Consider the following 24,003-nt stretch of genomic DNA (forward strand, 5'->3'; position numbering starts at 1 on the left):
TGCAACTTGGTGGGATCCACCATAATTCCACCATCGGACAATACGTGTCCGAGAAAAGGTACCTCACAAAGCCAGAATTCACAATTACTGAACTTTGCATAAAGCTTATGTTCACGCAATCTAGTGAGAACCACTCGCAAGTGTTCAACATGATCTTCTTCATTCTCATAATAGACCAAGATGTCATCTATAAATACCACCACAAATTTGTCCAACTCGGACATAAACACCAAATTCATCAAATACATGAAGTGTGCGGGGGCATTGGTCAATCCAAAAGATATAACAAGATACTCATAAAGACCGTATCTTGTAGAGAAGGTAGTTTTTGGAATATCCTTAGGTTAGATTTTGATTTGATGATAACTAGATCTCAAATCAATCTTAGAAAAGACTTTTGCTTTAGACAACTGATCAAATAAGATATCTATGTGTGGTAGAGGATACTTATTTTTTATTGTGACTGCATTCAAGGGCCTATAATCTACACACATGTGCAGTGATTGATCCTTCTTCTTCACAAAGATAGCCAGACACCCCCATGGAGATGAACTAGGACGGATAAGGCCTTTCTTTAGAAGTTCATTCAACTAGGTCTTAAGTTCAGCTAGTTCATTGGGAGGCATTCTATAAGGTCTTCTAGATATGGGCGTTGTACCAGCTAGCAACTCTATCTTAAACTCCACATCCTGATCTAGAGGCAATCCAGGCAAATCATCAGGAAAAACATCTGGAAAATCACACACTACTAGGATATCTGCAATAGCCTTTGCTTGCACCGCATTTGCCGCACAAGAGAGATTGATGTCCCTAGGTAGTTGCACTAGAAAACCTTCCTAATTACAAGGATCTCTGAGCATGACTACTCTAGTCGATGTGTCAATAAGCACCCTATGACTGCTCATCTAGTTCATTCCCAATATCACATCGATACCCAGCCTCGGTAAAACTACCAGATCAACCGGATAACTTTGTCCCTCTACCTCAAGTTGCACATCCTCGACAACTAGCTTTGTTGGGATACTACCACTGGCAGCCCTAATACAATAACCCTCACCCTCTACAGTAGTATGTTTTCTATTTAAACTTGGATGCAAATGCGGGGCTCATAAAAGAATGTGAAGCACCTGAATCAAATGGTACAACTACATGGTGTTGATCAACTAGAAACTTACCAGCAGTTACTACATCTCCTGAAGGAATATCAGCAATATTAGTGTAGTTCACCTGCCCTAGACGGCCACCTTGGTTGTTATTCTTCTTAGGGTAAGGACACTTCCTTGCCCAGTGACCTGGCTTGTTGCAGTTCTAGCATGGCATGTTGCTTGGAGGAACATTGGAGCTGCCTTGACTAGTAGTGCCCTTAGGAAGAGCAATTGTAAAAGCCTTGTGAAATCTAGTCTTGCCTGGATTCTTCTTCAGCGGTGGGCGGAACTTAACAGCTAATGCCGGAGGACGGAATGGAGCCTTAGATGTGACTAGAGCTTTGGACTATGAGGCACTTGCCTCATAGGCTCTCTTGCGGTTCTTTGAAGTGGCATAAATAGCATTGTTGTTTTCTTGAGATAAAGCATCACTAACAAACTCATTAAAGGTAGCACACTTACAATTCCCCATAGTCTTCATCAATTTGGGGCTAAGTCCCCACTTGAAACTAGGGATCTTCTTGGCATCAGTGTCAACAAACTCAGTAGCATACCTTCCAAGGTTATTGAAAGCCTGCAAGTATTCATTCAAGCTCTTGTTCCCCTGTGTTAGCTTTATAAATTAGTGTGCTTGATTGCCATGAGACCTAGGAGGAATATAATTTCCTCTGAAAGCATACTTGAACTGATCCCAAGTGATTTGGGTGTTAGCGGGCATAGTGGACCAATGATGACTCCACCAAATACCAGCTGGCCCATGCAGTTGGTGCGACGCATACTTAGTCTTTAGCACCTCAGTCAAGCGAAGCAGATGAAATTTCTGCTCGAGGGTGTTCAACCACTCATTAGCTTGAAGGGGCTCTTTAGCCTCCTTGAAGATCAGTGGTTTAGTGTCAAGGAAATCTTTGAAGTCGCTATACTGATTTGGTTCTGGTCCTTAGCGTGCACCACGCCCATCATGATATGCAATCGTGCGGAGAGCCTCAGCCATAGTGTGCTGTCCTTCAGCAAGAACTGCCATCAATTCTACTAGGTGTGGGTGGTGGTGGCGGTGGAAGATCATCATCATCACCAGCCGCACTAGTGGAATGAGTGCGAGGCATCTACAACAATGTGCAACCAGCAATTATTGGTGATGTTAGCACATTGGAGAGGAATAATGTAATTCTACCAAACTGAATTTACTAGAGAGAATGTAAAATTCATGCAATAAAATAGAGGCAATGATTCATTCTCCAATCACCACATCATCAATAGATTACTAGCACCATTCGTAGTGCATTCCAACATGACAAGTTTTAAAATCCACCAACTATGATAAGCATCCTAAAGGGAGCGAATTAAGGTACATTACATGCCAAGTTTGAATTAAAGGTACATCCAACATCCACCACAGTACTTGGTCCATTACATAAATGGCTGCAAAAGCTTAAACTAGTGAGACTTGCTAGCTAACTACTCATCGAACTGGTCACTATCCACATCGGAGACACCCTAGACTTCTTTTGGGTCATCCTCTTCCTCTTCCTCTTCCTCTTCATTTGCAGGTTCAGCTACATTAACATCTATCTACATGTCCTCTTCATCTTCATCGGCCTCAATCACTTGAGGTCCTAGACTTGGGTAAACTGGTGGAGGATGAGGAATAGGAAACAGGCGGTTGTTCAGGTGATGGTATTCAACCTGAAGCTCCTCTAGCTGCTCTAGTAGCTCATTCTCCCTTTGAAAAGCATTGTGGTTAGCCATGATCCATCCCTGATGCCTTTCTTCTACCAACTCTAGGGCTACATCTCTATGATGGGTCACACGATCCAACTCCTGTACTACCTCATCTCTCTCTATGGTGAGGTTCATAAGCTGGTTATGAAGCTCCTCTCTCTCACGTGCTGCTTGCCCCCACTGCTGCAGACGATAATTTGCAATGCCCTGAATCTCATCTACCTCCAGCTGAGCTTGCCCACATGACTCTGCCCTATGGCGATACTTATTGGCATGCAACCTGAACTTGTGCTGGGCTACCATTGCCTTGCCAGCTTCTTCTAATACTCTAGAGAGTGTGTCCTGCCTGACTCAACAAAGCTTCAAGATGGCCTTCATAGCACTCATTCCCACATTGTCGCTCTGAACATGTTCACCATGGCCTCGAACCAAGGCCTGACCAGCTTCTTGAGTCCACTCAGCATCTATAGGAGCCACTCGGGGAATGGATACAGCTGGTCCACCCACTAATTCATCTCCAAAACTCTATGTTATGTCCATAAGCACATCAAGGGCAGCAACTTGTGTGGCTTCCCATGGGCTTTGCCCATCAGACTCGGTGCTCCACCCATGCCACAACGGTCTCGTGGGGTTCTATGGCACCACCAAGGTCACATTGTACCACGACACATCTCCAAATGGCACCATCTGCACCCACATGTAACGGGGCACCTCCAGGTACCCAACTGAGCTTAGCACCCTCTAGAGCAAGGTAGGCGTACCAAACTGGTCCAAAAAGGTGCTGCTACTAGGAGGAAACACGGGCGCGGCCATCTATATCAAAAGTAATGCAACTCTCGTGAGAGGATTATTTTGTTGAGAGATGAAACTTAATATTTGGGATAAGCAATTATAAGGGAGGGAGTAATGCAATATGAATGACATGAGTGAATATGATGCATGCTCATTCCATACATCCTCACAAACCTAAGAAAAGTTAAGTTCTAGCGGAATATACGGTGGCATACACACGTTCTCTCGAATCGCGGTAACTAATCGATCTACACGGTGCGTTGTTAGTGTACCTACAGAAAATTTCATTGCAGCCCAACCCAACAAGATATAATGCTAACAATGAAAGTAGTAACTAAGATACTCTCCATATATACATCCCTAGATATATATACTTTGGTACCCAAACTACCCGATAGATATACCCACAATTAAGTACCTTCATATGTTTATGTATGCAACATGTAAATACTCCAGTAACCACAACTAATTCTCCCCTAGACCGACAGTTGGACGGTCATGCTCTCACAACTCACACTTACCTTGGCGTAGAGGCAATTGATCCATATATTACCATTCAAGCGAATGGCACCCATGCAATAGCACACTGCATGGACGACGAAATAGAAACAATCACTTCCCCCAAGTCAGTAATTATATAAGCCACCTAAAAGTCCTTATGTGGGCTACAAGGGATGTGATCACCAGCACACTATAAAATTTTAGATTTTTGAAACACCTATATATAACTATAAGTTGGAAAATTGTTTTCGCAACAAAAGCTTTTGTTTTTAAATACCCATATGACATGTTTAGTGTTGAATCTAGCTCTGATGCCAGCTGTCGTAGAACCGTCCAATTTATAAGAGCACAAGTACAAAAATAATCACTGAAATGATCAAATTCTCGCACTTGAGCCCATATAAACCCTGTAGTCAACTAAAACCACGAAGGATTTCAAACCAACTTGCATACAACCAAGATCACAGTAATCCAACATAACACATCACACATTACAACATTTCACAAACAGTTTGTAGATAGATTACAACACATTAGAGTCATAGTTATTACAAACCAAGTCTTGTAAAGTAGCGGAAGCAAATAGTTTAACTCACACACACGAGTTCAAATACAAGTACCTACTTGCCGATCACATCCCACAAAAGCATTTGGATAAGATAAACAGAGATCATGCCCATGATCTAGTCTTCGTCACCCGCCGGGTGGAGATAGTACTTACAGAAGCCCTAATAAAGAAGGTCATCTGCAACAAGAGAGAATAAACCCTGAGTATGAGAATGTACTCAGCTAGACTTACCCGTTAGAAACCAAAAAAAATTAACACCAAGGATCATGCATAGCTTAATTTAGTGGATCTAGCTGACACTTTCTTTTTGCGAAAAAGCATAAGTACAAATGATCAACTCTTAACCTAAGCTAGCAGTGACTTTTAGCCATTAACCTGTCATCTATATTAGCACTTGTACTAAGCAATCACTTGATTAAGATGCAAACTTTATTAACCATAGCAGATATAAATCATGGCAACATTATCATCATCATCCATTTAACCATATCGTTAAATCAAGTGAATCTACGTTGCCGCTGCTCAGTCAAGTTCTCACTATCCGAGAGAGATAATGATTCGAATCGATTCCTATCCAGCTAGAGGGGTATTCCTAACATAAACCCTGCTTCCCCCATCAGGGTCGCAAACAAGTCACCTTTGGTACAATTTAGGAGTCGTGGGTCCGATCAGTGCTGCAAAACCAGAGAAACTCTGCCATGAGTGCCCAGTGATTTATCCCGCCCTTGGGCTTACGCCAATGGTTCTCCGCACATCCTTACTGCCATCCAGATTGCGACCAACTGCTCGTGTCCCCGGCCTGAATCAAGCTACTAGACTTCGCGGTCGGAACGAGTTATCCAGCCAGCTAAATGTTAGGTTACGTTCAACATGACATAAGGACGTACAATGTATCGGTCTTTAAACGACATAGACGGAGTCACTATGTCCAAACCAACACAAGACTCCGCCCGGTCTTAATTCATTATTAACATGATTCTTTTCCACGATAGAAAATATAGCCAACCATGATCCACCTCATCCTAAAGCTCGTAGGTGATAGGAAATCACCCGACTTCTACCGCACTAAGCATGGCTAAGCATTTAACTTGTTCCCGAACTTAAATATGATTCAAGTGCGATATCTAGACAAGGATAGATATATAATGCAACAATTGGTTTCAACCAATTCCTATACTTAATGCATCATCAACAATAAAAGATACTCAAGATATTTGTAAAAATATAGGAGACTTAATATGCTCCGGGACTTGCCTTTCAAGAAAGAGGACAGGTGGTGGTCAGGGCACTCGGGCAACTCCTCCTTGGTGGCTGCTTCGTCGATTGCCTAAACCTCGAGCTCCTCCTCCTGGCTCGCTCCCTCGAACTTCAGAAGTGTCAGTCCCTCCGGCACACCTATTACATGTATGCACAAGATAAATATCATGGATACACACGAATGAAGTTAGGGATGCTCAGGGAATGCACATGCTTACTGCAGTTCGCATATTCTAACTTAATCTCTATTCCAATCACTTTAACTTACCAAGTTTATACAACCTAATGTACAATTGCTCATCTTCAGCTAAGGACCTAACACCTACACCTAATCATGTTCTCAAGTTAGGCTAGCATCTAAACAACCAACAAGAACATTGCAACAAAGCATACACACAAACATTCGTACTTTAGCAAAATAGGAACTATATAGCGGTATAGTAAACTGATCATAACCGGAGTTCTACAAATCGAAATGACAAGCAACAATACAATTTGGAAATCTAATGAAATTTCCTACAATTCATTTTCATACCTCAAGGCATGATTCCAAACTTTGCTAGGTCGAATTTACATAATCATCTAATCAGGACCAAACAAGACAGAGAGCAAACAAAACTGTGATTCAACTTTGAACGACTGTAACTCCTAAACTACTAGGCCAAATTCCACCAAATTTTAACAAGATCTAGATACATAAGTAATCTACAACTTTTGTATTCACCACTTTCCTAGAAAACCAAATTATCATGATGAACCTTGCAAAGTTCCCAGAACTGTCCAGAAAGACATAATGCAAGAAAATAATTATTAACTTATGTTGCAAACCTATAAATGGATAAAACCAACTTTACTAACTCATCACACATATCAAAATACCACCAGAAAATAAAGTGTTCACCACCAAATTATTTCTTTTAATGCCTTTCTTAATTTATTTAATTATTTAAGAGGAATAATAAATATATATGAAAACTGCACCATTTAATCTACAAAAATTATAGTAGGTACTACATACTCCAAGTAGGCTACTATAAAATTTCACATCATTTGAACAAGTATAACATCCTACACAAAAATGACAAGGCATAAAGGCTTAAAATGATATAAATAGGAAACCCTAGTGAAAAGTGTCAAGAAATAGATTTTATATTTTTCTTAGCATCCTTATGGTACTAGGACAACCTCCAATAAATTTCATGATCATTAGATTCATAGATTAATTACTAAAATTCACACAATGATCATCTACTGATAAAAGGAAAATCTATAACTCAAAAACTATTCATGCACTGACTCTAAAATTTTTACCAGAGCTTCTACTCCTCAAGAAGAGCTCACCACCCAAATTTCATAATTTTTGGAGCACAGTAACTCTAGATATGAATTAAACAAATTTGCATCCATTTAAAAACACATTTCAAGTTTCAATTTAATTTTTCTAGAAACTCTGCTATAAGTGCTAATATTATATTTTTCCTAAATACTACACTTCACAAAGATCCTAACAAAATTAGAACCACCCAATTTGGATCTACCAAACTCTAGATATGGATTTTACAAAACAGCATCAATACTGGAAATAAATGAACTCGCTTTCAAGTCAGTGTCACTGACAGCTAGGACCCGCAGGTCAGCCGGGCCCGCGTGTTAGCGAAAGAAAAACAGAGGAGGCGGCTCGGGACAGCGTGAAACTAGCAGAGCTCACCGATGGCGGTGTCTCCAGCGATGGCACCAGTACCACCATGTTCCCCAAGGTCTCCCGCATCGATTGACCCCCTAAACCTAGACGCTACCGGCCTCAAGGTGCGTCGGCCATGGCGCACGGCGGCGCTTCGATGAACCCTGGCGCTAGGTGCCCAAACAAGGTGCGCATTAGCTTCCAGGGACCAAGGCGGACCTCCCTGCACTACTACTACTGGCTGTGATGAAACAGTCGAGCGTGGCCGCGTGAGGTCATCGGCGGCGGCCATGGCGCGGCGGTGCTCGATCATGTTCCGGCTCGGCTAGACCGGCAATGTCGGTAGCGTCATCACCTAAGAACCTACACATGATGTGGAATATGGGATGAGAGCTAGGGAAGGAGGAGAGGAGCAATGTTGTGCTGGCCATGGTGAGCTCCAACTCCGGTGAGGTAACGGTCATGGCGATGACGTCGGAATTGGCCAAAGGCGCTCACCTAAGGCTCGTCTGGCTCAGAGAGAAGGTCAATGAGGTTCATGAGGTGCTAGCCGAGTTATGTGAGGGCTAGCATCGGCTATGGTGCAGTGGCGAGCTCATGCGAGCTTGGTGGAGCAATGGCGACGGTGGTGGTTCACTGTGGTGCTGCGCTGAGGCGAAGGAGAAGGCCAAGAAATGAAATGAGGCGCTGGGAGTCATGGGTGCATGCTGGGGCTTCAATTGGCGCGCTCAGGCCCGATGTGGCCAGCACGGTCAGGACACCAATGATGCACGGTGCCACACTGGCCTTCAAGCTCTGAACGCGGCTAGGGTACTGTCGTAGCATCGATTCAGAATTCTAATCCGAGCCTGACAGCGATACTTGACAACGCTCAATCTCCCAAACTGTTAATCATCAGCGAAAATAGTCTAGATGAAAGTTGTAGCCCTTCATACCATCATCAACTTCTATTAAAATACCAAGGCCTAATTCTCAACTGATGCAGAGTAAAATCACACCAAAGTGGAGTACATGAAACTAAAATTTGATTTGTGACTTAGAAATTTTTCAGTCTCCAAATAGACCTCAAAACTAACTTGTGGGCCCCTTTAGAGCATGTTCTACAAATTTTCATGAGATGGTCATAAAATAACTTTTGTTCCTTATAAAATTTTCTACAACTTTACTTTAGGTTGCTTAGACATGCAAACAAACTAAGCTGTACTTTTTAAATAGTCAAACAAAGGAGCTCTAGGGGTCAACACTAGTCAACCCATTACTTGAAAGCATAATTAGACAATATGGTCAACATGAACATTATTCCTAATGACATTCTAAGTGTAGCTAAGTTGTTTAAGAGGATAATTAGCCACACCACACATTGATCATACAAAAATCAAGCATCACATGTATTGAAACAAGGAAGAACAAGTGAAATGTTACTTTTGTTTCAAAGCCATGTTTCATATGTTTCATGAGTTTGTTGCATAATACTAACTAACCATGTTTCACTAAAGTATGTGACATGTTTCAAGAGTGAGTTGCACATGTTGCACACTATTCATTTCATAGAACAAACACATATGGAATATAAACATATGTGACAATGTTTCAAAAGCATGTTCCAAACAATCAAAGCTCATACATGGATGTGGGGGTACGGCCCCCGATATCCTCAAGACCAGACATGGACCACACCATCAGGGGTGGCTCGGCCCACAAGATCAAGGCGTGCACGATTCTGCTCGGCGTGCACCGCAAGACATTATATAGTACCAAATATGATACTTTACTTGTAACCCTGTCCCTCCAGACTATATAAGGGAGGTAGAGGTCCCCTAGCGGATGAGCTACTTGGTCGTCTAGATCAATACAATACACCAAAGACATATGACATAGGGTATTACGTCAATCAGACGGCCCGAACCTGTCTAAATCGCTTGTCTCTACGCCTTGTATCACCATCCGGTTCCTGATTACGCGCACCCCCACTGACAAATCTACCATCACGAGATACCCCTCGGTGGACTGCCGACAATATTCTATCAACAGTTGGCGCGCTAGGTAGAGGTGTGCACTTGATCCATGGCGAGCCAGATGGACCTCAAATCAATAGTGCGTTCTGATCATCAATCTCGTGGAGATCCATGCTGGTCCTACGATGACGATTCATCGCTGGCTACATCAGCCCCTGCGATAGCAGATCTGATCTCAGGAACCACCTCCGAGGTCGTCTTCACCAACAACTCACTGCACGTCAGGTGCTCGCCGTCAACGTCGACCAGATAACGCCATACGTCGTCGACTAGATGCTCTGTCTAAAGCTAAGTCACGCTTTAATATTCTTCTAAATATTCTCCAATCTCCGTATATCGCCATAATGTTTCTCCAAACTGTTTTCTCCATATTTGCTCTCCAAACGATTTTCTGAACCCCCAAACAGTCATGTTGATGCTCGAATGCCTCCAGAGATGGCCCTATCTCTGGCTCCTCTCTACACATGCATGAGCGTCTACCCTCTGCGTTATGGGTGGTCGGCAGCAGCTCCTTGGTGACACCTATTTCTCCTACACGTGCATGGGCCCCACGCTCGATGTTATAGACTATGGGCTAGCTAGGGCTAGAGACTCAGCTACACACTAATTGTTCGGGCGGTTTATATTAAATATAAATATATCTTCACGCCAACTGATCGCCGAACCTCATACATCATTTCATCACCATTGCTGATTTTTCTCCGGAGTTCATATATTTTTACATCATGTACTACCTGTTCTACATATTTGTATTGCAGGATCATCGTCCAGGTGATCGGACCACCTGGTGCTTGGACTTCTCCACCGATCAACTGGTCGGACCGCTTGGTTCATGGACTCCGTCATCGACCAGTTGATCGGATTGTTCGCCGGATCGCTTCTACTCAATGCTCACTTTGCCGCCGAGCAGTTGACCAAACTGATCGTCGCTCATGCTTCATCGCCAGCTACGTCGTTTACTCCTCGGCGCACGGATACTTCGTGCTCAAGGACTAAGTGGGCACACTTCACCGCACGGATGTCATCAGCTACGTCCGTGCTCGGACCTCGCCGCCTACGTCGGGGACTCCTCGGTGCTCAAACCTCGTCGCCTACGCCGAGGACTCCTCGGTGCTCGGACATCACCACCTATGCTGAGGACTCCTCGCTCCTTGGTGCTCGGTCATCGCCAGCAACGCTGGGGACTCCTCGCTCCTCGATGCTCAGTCATCACCGGCGACGCCAAGGACTCCTCGCTCCTTGGTGCTCGGTCGTCGCTAGCAATGCCGGGAACTCCTCGCTCCTCGGTGCTCGAACATCGCCAGCGACACTAGAGACTCCTCGCTCCTCGGTGCTCGGACATTGCCAGGTTTCGCTGGGGACACCTCGGTGCTCGGACAGTCGCCGCCTACGCCGAGGACTCCTCGGTGCTCGGTCATCGCCAGCTACGCTAGGGACTCCTCGCTCCTCGATGCTCGGACATCGCTAGCGACACCAGGGACTCCTCGCTCCTTGGTGCTTGGACATCGCCGCCTACTGCTAGGGACTCCTCGATGCTCGCTCATCGCCTAGCGATGTCTGGGACTCCTTGCTCCTCGGTGCTCGGACATCATCAGCGACGCCAGGGACTCCTCGCTCCTTGGTGCTCGGACATCGCCGCCTACGCCAGGGACTCCTCGCTCCTCGGTGCTCGGACAGCGCCAGCGACGCCGAGGACTCCTCGCTCCTCGGTGCTCGGACATCGCCAGCGACGCCGGGGACTCCTCGCTCCTCGGCGCTAGGACATCGCCTAGGTTCACCGGGGACTCCTCGGTGCTCGAACATCGCCGCCTACGTCAGGGACTCCTCGATGCTCGGTCATCACTAGTGACGCCGAGGACTCCTCGCTTCTCGGTGCTCGAACATCGCCAGCGACACCGGGGACTCCTCGCTCCTTGGTGCTCGAACATCGCCAGCGACGCCGAGGACTCCTCGCTCCTCGGTCATCGCCAGCGATGCCGAGGACTCTCTTGCTGCTCTAATCTTGCTACGTCTCGTCGGTGTGCTATCAAGCTGCTCCATGCTGTTCGGATCAGGGTGCTGATCTTGAGCAGCACGTCTGGGGTCTTGATATGTGCATGTCAGACGACGTCGACAAGCTTTCAGACTTCTTTTTCATTGACCCTGCTACAAGATTCATTCTTCATCTTCAAGCAGGCTCGGGGACTAAGTGGGCACACTTCACCTTACGGTGAATGTGCTTGTTCTCATCTCGAGGCTACGCCCGGGGACTGACTATCTGTTCGGCTGGTCTTCTACTTTCTGACCCTGGCACCACGCGACTACGTCACCTACTGTCAGGCTCGGGGACTAGCTGTGGGGGTACGACCCCCGGTATCCTCAAGACAAGACATGGGCCGCACCATCAGGGGTGGCCCAGCCCACAAGATCAAGGCGTGCACGACGCTGCTTGGCGTGCACCGCAAGATATTGATAGTACCAAATAGGATACTTACTTGTAACCCTGTTCCTCCAGACTATATAAGGAGAGACAGAGGTCCCCTAGCAGACAAGCTACTTGGTCGTCCAGATCAATACAATACACCAAAGACATAGGACGTAGGGTATTATGTCGATCAGACGTTCCAAACCTATCTAAATCACTGTCTCTGCGCCTTGTGTCACTATCCGATTCCTAATTATGCGCACCCCCTACCGACAAATCTACCATCGCGGGATACCCCTCGGTGGACTACCGACGATATTATGTCGACAATGGATGAATGATGCTTACGTTTATGAAATATAAGTGCAAATGTGGAAGCCAAACACCTAGAGTGTTACATCCATATACAAGGACTGGTTGTCGTAAAGCAACTGCCTTCTAAAAATAAGATTTTCAGGGACGGATATATTAACGGAACCTGTCCCTATAAATATAATCTGGAGCTTTTAAATGCCCGACGTTATAAACGCACTATCTTTGCAATTGATAGTATAGTGGCGGTTTTTTTGACCGGTCCTAAAGATTGATTTTAAGTGCTAGTAAAAATCATTCATGTGCTTATGTACGGTCCTTATAAGATCTTGGCTCGTATTGGCGCAGTTTCGTACTTTCATGTCCCTTGGAGCTTCCTAAGGGCAGCTAGGTACTAGACCCTGTCCATTCTACTGGATCTAGAGAAAATACCGGTGATTCATGGATAATTTTTGCAATGTGATCCGGTTAAGAAAGGCAATGAAGTTGTCCCTCAAGTTCGAGTGAAGTGGATAAGTTTGCTGCACCCAGCATCAACCTGGGAAGATCTGTACCTGTTAACAGAAGCGTTCTCCTCGTCTGGAACAATATGATGAAATAGTTATTGTTCAATGGCAGCGAGTGCCATTTGATATAACGTACGTTTTGCAAGATGCATTTGATCGAACTACTGGTATATGTCAACTTATTTGTTCAATGTTTGTTAAATTCGCTGATATTTGTTAGGTTGCGGATGAGTGGGCAAAGATGGAACCTGTTATGTGCCCGCCTACGCACCACTGCAAGTGCGGTGGACAATTTGTCCGCCACATATTTGGCAAGCCCGTGGCAGCAAAATAAACTGGCTATGCGTGGCGAGCACCGGCAGCTCCAAACCTAGCCAATGTTTTAAATAGCGGGTAAGGTGTTTAGCGGCATATCTCTAAAACAGCTAATAGCGGAGCTATATCGGGCTATAGCGGCTAAATTGTACATGAACTCGAATAGCGGCACCTTATCTCAAAAGGCTATAGCAGCAGCTATAGTGGGAGATTTAAAACTATGACAAAAGCTAACCAAACATGCGACGCAGATGTGGCGTGGTGTGGCGACTTCTGGCTGGGAACCAAACACGCCCTATGTTGTGGAGTTTTGCTTCGGTGGTCCTCTTCAAAAAAGTTACATGCATCTTAAAGCACCTAGATAATTAATTAAAATTAATTTCGTTTGCATCTGAACTCGGGCTGACCCTATTCGGGCTGACCCTATTCGTATCCAACTCAAGCCCAGCCGCAGCCCACCCCAGTCCAAAGTGATTCTCGATATGGAGTTACGCACTCACGCACGTCACTCCTATCTCCTCCCTTCATTTCTCGTTGGAACAGGAACCGGAGAGGTGATGAACATGAACCTTTCTTCATTGGTGAGTTATCCTAGATTATTGTATGAGTATGACTGTAGCCACTTCTTAACTCCCCATCCATTTTAATTACAAAATCTACCTCTCATTTTCTTTCATGTTTCAAACAAGGACATCGCTTACATCTCCCACCAAAAATGGGATGCACTGAAATAAAAGAAAATCAAGAATGACAAGTATGAACAAATTGCGCACTGGGCTTCACTGCTTGTTCCTCACCCTGCTCCCCGTCTCCTCCGGCGTCCTCTCCTTCCTCGATACCGGTGGTGTCTTGGTTGACACCGACAGCGACCTCGTCATGGCAGCGGCTGCTGCTGCATCGGCTACCCGGCGTGGTCTGTGCACGTCTGACTTGTGGTCAGCAGACGATGCTGGTTCTTCATCTTTGGTTCTCGCCGCGAGCCGGGAGATGACTCCGACGGAGGCCCGATCTGCGGCGCCCCCGTCAGCAGCATGGCTACCAGCCAGCGGCACCGATGGTCCTCTCCTGCTCGACGAAGAGAAGCTGCACAATGGTTCGCAGTGGCATCCGGTCGTTGGCTATCGCCTGCGCCCGCACGTCTGGCGACAGCTTCCGGCAGTCGATCAGGCGGCACAGCCGCTTCTTGTCCGCCTTGCTCAGCTCCGGGTGCTCCTGCACGCCGTACGTACGTCGCAATATATTGATCAACTCAAATCCGTCATAGAAGTTTACACATACATGTTTCTTTGAGCTTTATTTCTGACCTTGAGATAGATATCGATGGCGTAGTAGAGGCCGTCGTGGTCACTGCGGGCGATGCCCGGCAAGCATTCGACGAGGTCAACGAACTTGCCGACAGGGAAGTCGCGGTCCAGCGCGATGGTCCGCAGGTACTCGTCGAAGATCCTGGCGACCTTCTCCATGGCGGCGCTCATCCGGCGCCGCTCGTCGGCCGCCGCGGGCCGCTGGAACTGCGCCAGGAAGTGCTGCAGCACGGCCTCCGCCGCGCCGACGTCGTACGCCTGCGGGTCCGACGGCAGCGGGATGAGCAGGTCCGCGGCCCTGGCCTCGTCGAGCTGGGAGCCGGCCTGCCGGATCAGCTGCGCGCGTGTGGACGACGACGCGCTGACGTAGTTGGCCACCCGCAGCAGCCTGAGCAGGAAGCGGCCGGTGACCGACCCCGGCTCGCCTGGAATCATCGTGACGATGGACTCGAGCACGCGCCGCTGCTTCGCCACCAGCGTCTCCTCGGCGGTGGCCGACCTCTGTGGCGGTTGGTGTCGGACGCCGTTGGCTCCGCCGCTGCTGCCAACGTGCAGCGGGTCGACGAGGTGCTTGCACGCGTAGACGTGCAGCGCCTCGCCGATGAGCGGCGGCGGGAGCAGGCGCGACGTCCGGACGGTGGAGATGACGGAGCGGAAGACCTCGATGTCCAGCTCGGAGATGTCCTCCGTCCACCAGTCCTTGGGGACTGACTGGTGGGGTTTCCTCGTGTTGTACCCTGGCCTGGTGTACGTGTAGGACCACACGACCTTGGACGGCGGCATGAGGATCTTCTCCACAATGGAGTCGATGCAGGGCTGCACGATGCGGCTCTCGCTCCAGCCGGAGATCCGCCACGACGCCTGCAGCGCGGCGACCGAGTCCTTCCACCCCTGCAGGACGCAGGAGTCGAAGAAGGTCTCGAGCTTGGCCACCAGGTTGCCCTTGGCGACGGCCTCAGTCATCCGGAGGAACCGCGCCGCCAGCATCGCGGGCACCAGGTTCTCGGCACTGATGCTGATGGAGATGCCGTAGCAGAACTTGGCGCACAGCTCGAAGGCCTCCTCGCCGCCCGGGATGTCGTGCAGCGCCACGGGCACCGGCTCCTCGTCGCCGTCGTCGGTGTCGGAGCAGAGGCGCTGCAGGAGGCCGCACTTGAGGAGCAGGGGGAACTACAGGTAAACAACACCTGAAATCAAGAGGCTGGACATTGGAAATGGAAAGGGGCCAGGCCAACCCACAGCACAAAATTCGCTTCTGTCTTTGTCACCACTCAACCCACTTAGTAATTTGTCATCAAGAAATGCCTTAGAATTCATAATTGTTAACTCAAGTCTTTTCTAAGTCATCAAGGTACTGGAAAATCGCAAAATGTACCAGAACTTGTGAGACAGTTTCGTTGTTTCTTATTAATAAGATCACGAGAACGATCAATATGGGCCTGCACTTGGTTCATTTTTTCATGGTGTCTATCGGTGCACCAAAAAAATTCTTGACTATCTCTTGGTTCAGTTGAAAAAAATTGCAAGCGAACAATATGAGCCCACTTGGTGCATTTATTAAGATCACTATAGCGAACAATATTTCTTAGCTCGCTTTTGTTTTTTTAAAAAAAAGGTCACATTGTTTGCATACTTTGTAAGCCTGATTGCAATCGACGTCGTCAGACGAGCCCTGACCAAATTTCAGCTGCAAATGATGTAGAACCAAGAGAATGAAAAAAAGTTCATAATTCATGGCTACTTTGCCACAGGTTAACCACCAGTTCAAATGTAAAAGTGATACATATGTCAATCTGTCAAAATAGTCTCAGATCGAGTTCTCTTCATGAAAGCATTAGTGGCTAAGCTCTATATCTCTTTGCTTAGTGAAATGTAAAATACCAAATGCTTGATTCAGTCTGAAGCTACTTTGTTTGCATATATTCACCAAATATACTAGTACAAGTTAGGTCGCCGTCTCAGAGACGTAGGAACCAAAAACAGGGCTCATGGAAAAACCAGAAGCAAGCGCATAAAAACAGAGTGCTGCAGAACCACAATGGACTGTTAGTAGTTTCCAACCCTTGAAGCAGATCAATTTCATCACTTGATCAGTTTACAAATTGCCAATAAACAACCCACTTCAGTGGCAAACACGAGACAACCTAATGAAGAACTGGACAATCTATTCCTGACTAGGTTTGCATGTTATTATTCAGAAGAAGCTTTTGAAGCGTGTATCTGAAAAAGCGCGAGACGGCTATTCTTTATGCCATTGCGTGTCCGGTCAGCATGTGAACTACGACAATCTTGCCAAAGCAGATCCTCGGGCCTATGAACCAACCGAGATTCGTTCTTCATTAAGCATTTTATTAGCTACTAGTGTAAACAATGATAGAATTACTTTGATGGCATCATTAGGCTTTGATCTGTGCTAATCATTCAGTAAAGGCGCCTCAGTTCATAGCATCTTTAGATCCGTGACAATGCCTATGGAAAGGAAGTGGCAACATGTGAAGCGATGAACTATTAGAGAAAGATGGATCGAGTTCAGCACCCCCATCCTAATCTATGTTCATCGAATGCCTTAATTATTTGGAGTTTTTGTAAAAGGTAGTGGCTATCAAATTTCTGAGCCTTTACAAGTGGTTGCAACTGCAGTTGATTTTTGATTGACAGGAATATGTTCTCAATGCTTTCAGTGTAGAGCAAATCTTTTCAGGGCAGATGTTCCTTGCATTGCATCAGATAGATACGGGTATTTCAGTTGACTTGTAAGTTCCTAGAAACTACTTTTGGGTCACTGAAACGAAGACAAATATATCTGTCTCCCAAAACTTCGAAAAGAAACGATGAACTATTTGATTAGCACTCCTCGAGAGAATGTATGACAGTGTTTCATAAGAGGAGACGATGATCACTTTCTTTTGCATATAAATAGAAAAAAAAAACATTCGTACCTTGTGTAGCTGATACTTGGTGTTGTTGACATGGATAATGAGATCGGCGGGTATGTCTGACACTACTGACCTGACAAGCCATAACAATTCAACACTGTTGAGTAACTGTACAATTTTTAACAAAGCATTTGATTTGACAAGGAACAAATTTCATAATTTCCTTACAAAATGCAACATCCTACATGACATTTACCTGACTGCTTCTTCGGTATAGAATGTATCAGGTTTTGTACCAAGCTTCATGTACTTCATTGCGATATATTGTTGACCTACTCCTGGTAATAACATAAGATCACTTAATCCACTGCCTGCTATAGCTGAATTCCTAGTCCACGTCAACATATTTGAAATAAGAGAAGCATCAAAATTAGTTGAACAGTCGGTTTCCTCCATTTTCAGGGAAAAAACAGAGATGACACCAAGTTGATTGTTTCCTTCATAGTCGAAATAATTGTTTTTCAGAAAAAAGAAACTCTCTGACAATCACTCAAAATTATGTATTTTTTGGAAAACATAGCAAGATATCTGTGGGAAAAAAAATGAAATTCTGTGATTATCGCTCAAAATTGCATAAATTTTTCATGCCCATGTCAAAGAATGTCGCAACTGAATAAACAAACACAAACAAAAAAACAGAGCTAGATATCGTGTAGCAAGGATTGCAGCAAAAAGTTCAGCAGTCAGTCACTGTCAAGAACACAACAGCTGGAGTGCTGGATTCGTGTTCAGTGCACATAAAATCTTAAATCATCCAAGACTTCACACTAATTCATTTCATTGGTAAATTCTTAGTACCTGAGGCAAAAGAACATGAAAAACGTGATAAAAGCACAACTACAAAAATGCCAGTAAATTGTTCAAAACTCCCAAAACTCAAGAAAAGCTCTCTTGCAGCAAAACAGATGCGCTGTATCATGGTAAAGTGGATCCATACCTTGATGAATTAAAAAGAAAAACTCTGAAACCTTAAGATCTGCCAGCTAAAAAGCTGGACCTAGCTGGACCTCACGCCCATGGAAACTGTGAGGTGACAGGGGTGTGGCCCTTCTCATTTGGAGAAAAAGCGCAATCGGCAACTTCCAATATATATATATATATATATATATATATATATATATATATATATATATATATATATATATATATATATATATATATATATATATATATATATAACTCTAGGAAGAGAGGAGCTTTCAGGACCACACTTCCCATTGTGTGTGTGTGTGGCGTGCTCTTTCTTGATAGCTAGCTTTGGGTGAGCCCCACAGCCCATCCTACCTCTCTCCGTGCTTTCACCTTCGTAATATCTTGGTGAAAGAGAATATATTATTGAGATGTTTCTTGTATGCACTTGTTTGTTTGGAGTTTATGCAAGCATGACTTCACAACTAGTGAGTCACACATGCAAATGATGGCGTATTAAGGGTCTTGTGGATTGATTAGGCTGACTCACCTTTTGTTGATGGTGTAGTGCTGATGTGACTTGTGCCCACACCACACAACACACACACTCATAATCCAATACACAGACAGGGTGCTGCCCACATTAGTGACAAAGTTGTGAGAGGAAGATCAGGCCTCATTAGAGGCAGCTTTTTAAGGAAGCAAAAAAATCCAGGATATAAGGTAATTTAGATTTTCCTCAAGGGATAGATGCTATGTACTACTTGGTTGATAGTGAAAAAAAAAAATCTTTCTATGTGATGTTTTGGGAGGAAAAGAAAAATCCAGAAGGGAAAGATTTCTAGGAGCTGGAATCCCCTGAAATCTGGTGAAGTCAGTTTTGTGCTTGTGCACCAAGCATCTAGCATCTCCCCACCAGTGCCCAAAGCATCAAGGCATTAGGGAAGACATATGGGACCTCCATGCATCTCATGTCCCTGGAAGCCTCATCATGCACCAAACTCCAGCTTGTAGCATAAACATGTAGAGAGAGAGAGAGAGAGAGAGATGGAAAGGCAGGAGGACAAACAGTGGTGATAGCACTAATACCCTGTGCAGCTTTCAGATGTAACACTGCTAGCTAGTAGCTCACCTCAAGCAGGCCTCACCCCACAAGGCTCGGCTCCACCAGACACGCAGCACTGGTTGCTTGCTGTTCGCCCTCTCCTTTCTGCTCACTCTTTTTTTTTTTCTGAACAAGTTGTTGGCAACTTGGCATGACCCCAGTGTCTATTTATGCATGCAGGCTTGCCCCATGAGTTGTTTGAGCTAGCTAGCACATGCAAACAATGGATGCATTTGTTTGGTTTGCTTTCAAGTATACCAACACTAGTCTCAAGTTTCGCCGAGATTGCGACGCCTTTCGGTTTCTTTGAAATACTGAATGAGCCCCTTAACTAGAGGGATGTCGAACGAAGGTCTGAAATGAACATCAAGTGCAGCTACCATCATGGAATGCATGTACAGAAGACGCCAGGTTCATTGCAAGTGAGGGGGGGGGGGGTGTCGGAGAGAATTGCATGCATATCATGATGGAAAATATTGGACCATGCGCGACACAGGGATTTAATGTTTGCATGCAGCTGGTGCCATGGCAAAATTGGTACAGGTAGTATTCAATGAATCAACAGCGAATTCTTTTTTTTTTGGGAAAATTCTTGAAGGATGGACAAAAAATGCAAAATAATTTATATATGTGAACGTACGCGTGTCGACTGTGGCAATTAAAGAGCATTACTTTTCTAGCAATGGAGAAGTGCACTCCGTGGACGTTTTTTATACCTCAAACTAAAAATCGAATAACCCCTGCATGTGCATATTAAAACTGGCTGCAACTAGCGATTCAAAAATTAAACCACCAAGGTCATATCAAACATTTGTTTCGCGAAAATAAAATTGCCGAGAAACTAAAATCATCTTGCTGTGTATTACATACAAAACTTGGCGAGAAGTGAGCATGGTGGCGTTGCAAGGCTAATCGTCCCCGCAAACTCACCATGGATCTAGAGCTCTATGCTGATCGAGAAGCAGGCGTGCATGGAAGCAACATGGCAGTTCTCGTAGAGAGAGAGAGAGAGAGATTACCTCAATTAGGATTTGCGCATGCTGCAGCTTACAGGGGTCTGCTTGGAGGCTCTCTTTTTCCTTTGTGTGTGTTGAGACGAGAGAGAGAGAGCTTCTTGCAGTATGAGGATCGGAGTGCGGAGAGGGTGGGTTTAGGCCTCCATGAGCTGAGGAAGTTATATGGAGGCCACAAAAAGGGGAGGATGCTGACAATCGAGAGATATCCCCCTCCCTCAAAATGCCTCTCTCCTGCCTTGCTCTCACATGTTCTAGTTCTACACATAAGATTCCACTTTTTGTTGGGCGAAATTTATCATGAGAGAGAGAGAGAAGGCCAGGATCTTCATGGCCCCACAAGTCGGCCGAGGATTGTGTATTATTGCCGTCACTAGCTTGATCCATCTCTCAATAGCTAGGCCAGGAAATAAAGCAGCATGATTATATTAGTCAGGGATGGGAAAACCATGTGTTGGTTTATTTTTCATTCTTCTATATATTATTAGAAAATGGTTTAATTATCTCTTATATATAGTAGATAAGTTGCTGTTTAACAGACTCAATTAAATCTAGTTGTGCCGGCCGTACCTTTTCTATCATAAATTAACTTTCAAAAGTACACACCCCTTCGATTGCCCCTGGATTACACATGTTCGTTATTGCTATGGATGGATTAGTCATCGTTTTTGCTAAAGTAACGTAGTTGTAAAGACAGCTACTGTACATATTTTCATGTACGTGCTACTTCAACCAGCAGATCATTAAAGCATTTCGTCATTCACGCACCTCTCCACATGTCAATTGTTCAAGTAAGAGTAAAATACCTATCTTTTATTTACTTAAAACATTAACTTTTAGAGGAGCTACTCTTATATATATATATATATATATATATATATACACTGAATAATAATCAGTACCTGAGTCCAAATCACTGAGCCAACCATGGGCACTTCCCCGCGCCGGTCCCCCCACCCCCCGCTCCCACCTCGGACCCACGCCGGTTCCCCCCGGCTCACAGGCCAGGCCCACCCAATCACGAGCTCGAGCTGCTATGCCGCTCCAAAGCTCCCCCACCCACCGAACTTTGCCTTATGGAGCTGTCTCTGACAGATGTGCTGCCTACTGGACCACAAATACTTATGCCTTGATTAGTGTTGTACATTGAAGTAGTGTGCCCTCCCAACTTGCTGTTTATAGTAATGTATAAAGGTTTGGTCGCATGTTTATATACCAAGCGTGATTTTTTAACATACCACTTGGTGGGTATGTGTCTGAGCAACGACTGTGTGTGTGCAGATGTTGAAAAAAAACATTGTTGGCTGTAAGGAAAATCGACCCTAGGCCCATTTACTTTGGATTTTGGTGTTTGGTGACCAACACAATCAAATTGGACAAATGAATTTGCAAGTGATTGTTTTGTAGTTCAATAGGGTGCAAGACGTGACTTGGACGAAGGAGATGTGATGATCCGATGATCAACACCTCAAGAAAGACATGTGAAGATGCAAAGAAGACATACAAGGTCAAGCAAAGTCCAAGCACGAAGATTGAAACCAAGCCGAACGCAAGATCGTGAAGAAACGAGCCCGGCAGAGGTGACCGGATGCAACTCTATGAGTGACCGGACGCACCGGTGCTCGGCAACACCAGGCGTCGACAGCTATAACCGGACGCTGAGCAGCAGTGACCGGACACTGAGTGAAGTAGTGGCCAGACACACCAGTGACATTGTTCATCATCACGGTAATGTTTTCAGCATGACCAGACGCAGCAGACTGGATGACCGGACGCATGAAGTGTAGCGTCCAATCGAGTCCAGAGAGGTTCTAGAGCGGCGCTAACACGATCGGACGTGTCTGATCGATGATGACCGGGCTCAATCTAGAGTCCGATCAATGCGCAAGCTCCAACGGTCAGGATGTGATCAATGTCTGGTCAGTAGCAGAAAAGTCAGTTTCGTCCCCAACGGCTACTTTCTCAATGGGGCTTATAAGTAGACCCCCAACCGACCATTTGAGATATGTGGAGCTGAGAAAACATACCAAGGGTGTTGATACACCATTTTAGTGATCTTCACTTGCATAGTGCTTAGTGATTCATTAGGTGATTAGCATAGGTGCTTTGCGAAGTGCTTAGGTTGATTAGACCACCGCTTATGCGCTTGCTCTAGGTTTAGATGTAGTGTTTAGTGAGGTTTGCATACCTCTTACCACTCGGTGCTTGCGCGCACCATTGTTGTACATCGGAGGGGCTTGTAGCCTTGCGAGATCACATCAACCTCATTTGTGGTGTGGCCGCCACCATGTACCGGAGGGAACAAGGCCCTCAGTGTTTCGGCCAGAAGCTTGATAGTGAAGGTGGTGGGGAGTGGTCCGAGAGAGGTACACCGGAGACCCACTTACACGTGGGGAAGGACCGGGGCTTTGCATGGACTTATTCGACTAGGAGCTTAGCCTCGCGAGGGATTCCTTACGAGGGGCTCCAATGAGGACTAGGGGGGAGCTTGCGCACTTCTCGATACCTCGGTAAAAATACCGGAGTCATCGACGGGAGTTTGTATATCTCTACCTTACTCTTTAGCTTCCGCATTTACATTGTTTGCATAACTCCTTTTGCGGTAGAGATAGCAACACACTAGCAAAACCATAGTTGCACATTTAGATAGTTTATCTTTTGCGTAGGTTTTGCTAAGGTTAGAAAAAGAGGCCATAGTTAGAGTTAGAATTTTAAGTTGCCTAATTCACCCCCCCCCCTCTTAGACGTCACAGTCCCCTTTCAATTGGTATCAGAGCCGATTGGCTCAATTTGGACCTTTGACTTCACCGCCATTGAGCCGATGCTATTTAGAGTGGTTGTGATGGATACCTCTAGGCCTCCGCACTTTGATGGCACTAACTTCCCCTACTATAAAGCTAGAATAGCTTGTCACCTTGAGACGGTAGATTTGGGTGTTTAGAGAGTCGCTCGTGACAGGATGAAACCCATTAAGAATCTCGATAAACCCACAAAGAGTGAAGAAAAAGAAATTCATTTCAATGCTAGAGCTAAAAATTGCTTGTTTGAATCTTTTAGCATGGATGTGTTTAACCAAGTGTTCACTTTAAATACACCACATGAAATTTGGTTAAAACTCCAAGAGCTCCATGATGGCACAACTAATGTCCATGAGCAAAAACATTGTCTAGCTAAACAAAATTATGATTCCTTTAAAATGAATGATGATGAGCTTGTCCGTGATATATATTCTCGGTTGAATCTAATTATAAGTGAGCTCCATTCAATAGGATTAACAAAGCTAGATGATGCAGACATCGTGAGGAAGATCATCTCCGTGCTACCACAAAAGAAATATGCAAGCATCATCACCATCCTTCACAACATGGAGGACTTGAGCACCATGACCCCGACCATAGTCATTGGTACAATAGTAGCATTTGAAATGTCACGCAAGATGGGTCAAGAAGAAGCCTCTTCATCAAGCAAAGGCAAAGCTCTCGCCTATAGTGAGAAAAAGAAGATGAAGGACAAGCAAGTTG

General features: G+C 45.3%; 1 protein-coding gene across 1 annotated transcript; it reads right to left on the bottom strand.

Annotated features, from left to right (window-relative positions):
• Positions 1–13,800: 13,800 nt before the first annotated feature.
• LOC136551521 (BTB/POZ domain-containing protein At5g47800-like) lies at positions 13,801–18,413 on the bottom strand. Its single transcript, XM_066543055.1, is given in 6 exon segments — positions 13,801–14,259; positions 14,261–14,427; positions 14,520–15,689; positions 17,459–17,528; positions 17,652–17,733; positions 18,393–18,413. Coding segments are annotated over 5 exon segments (1,731 nt in total). The 5' UTR covers positions 17,711–17,733; positions 18,393–18,413; the 3' UTR covers positions 13,801–13,994.
• Positions 18,414–24,003: the final 5,590 nt, after the last annotated feature.

Source organism: Miscanthus floridulus, chromosome 4, assembly GCF_019320115.1.
Source record: "Miscanthus floridulus cultivar M001 chromosome 4, ASM1932011v1, whole genome shotgun sequence".
Lineage (NCBI taxonomy): Eukaryota > Viridiplantae > Streptophyta > Magnoliopsida > Poales > Poaceae > Miscanthus > Miscanthus floridulus.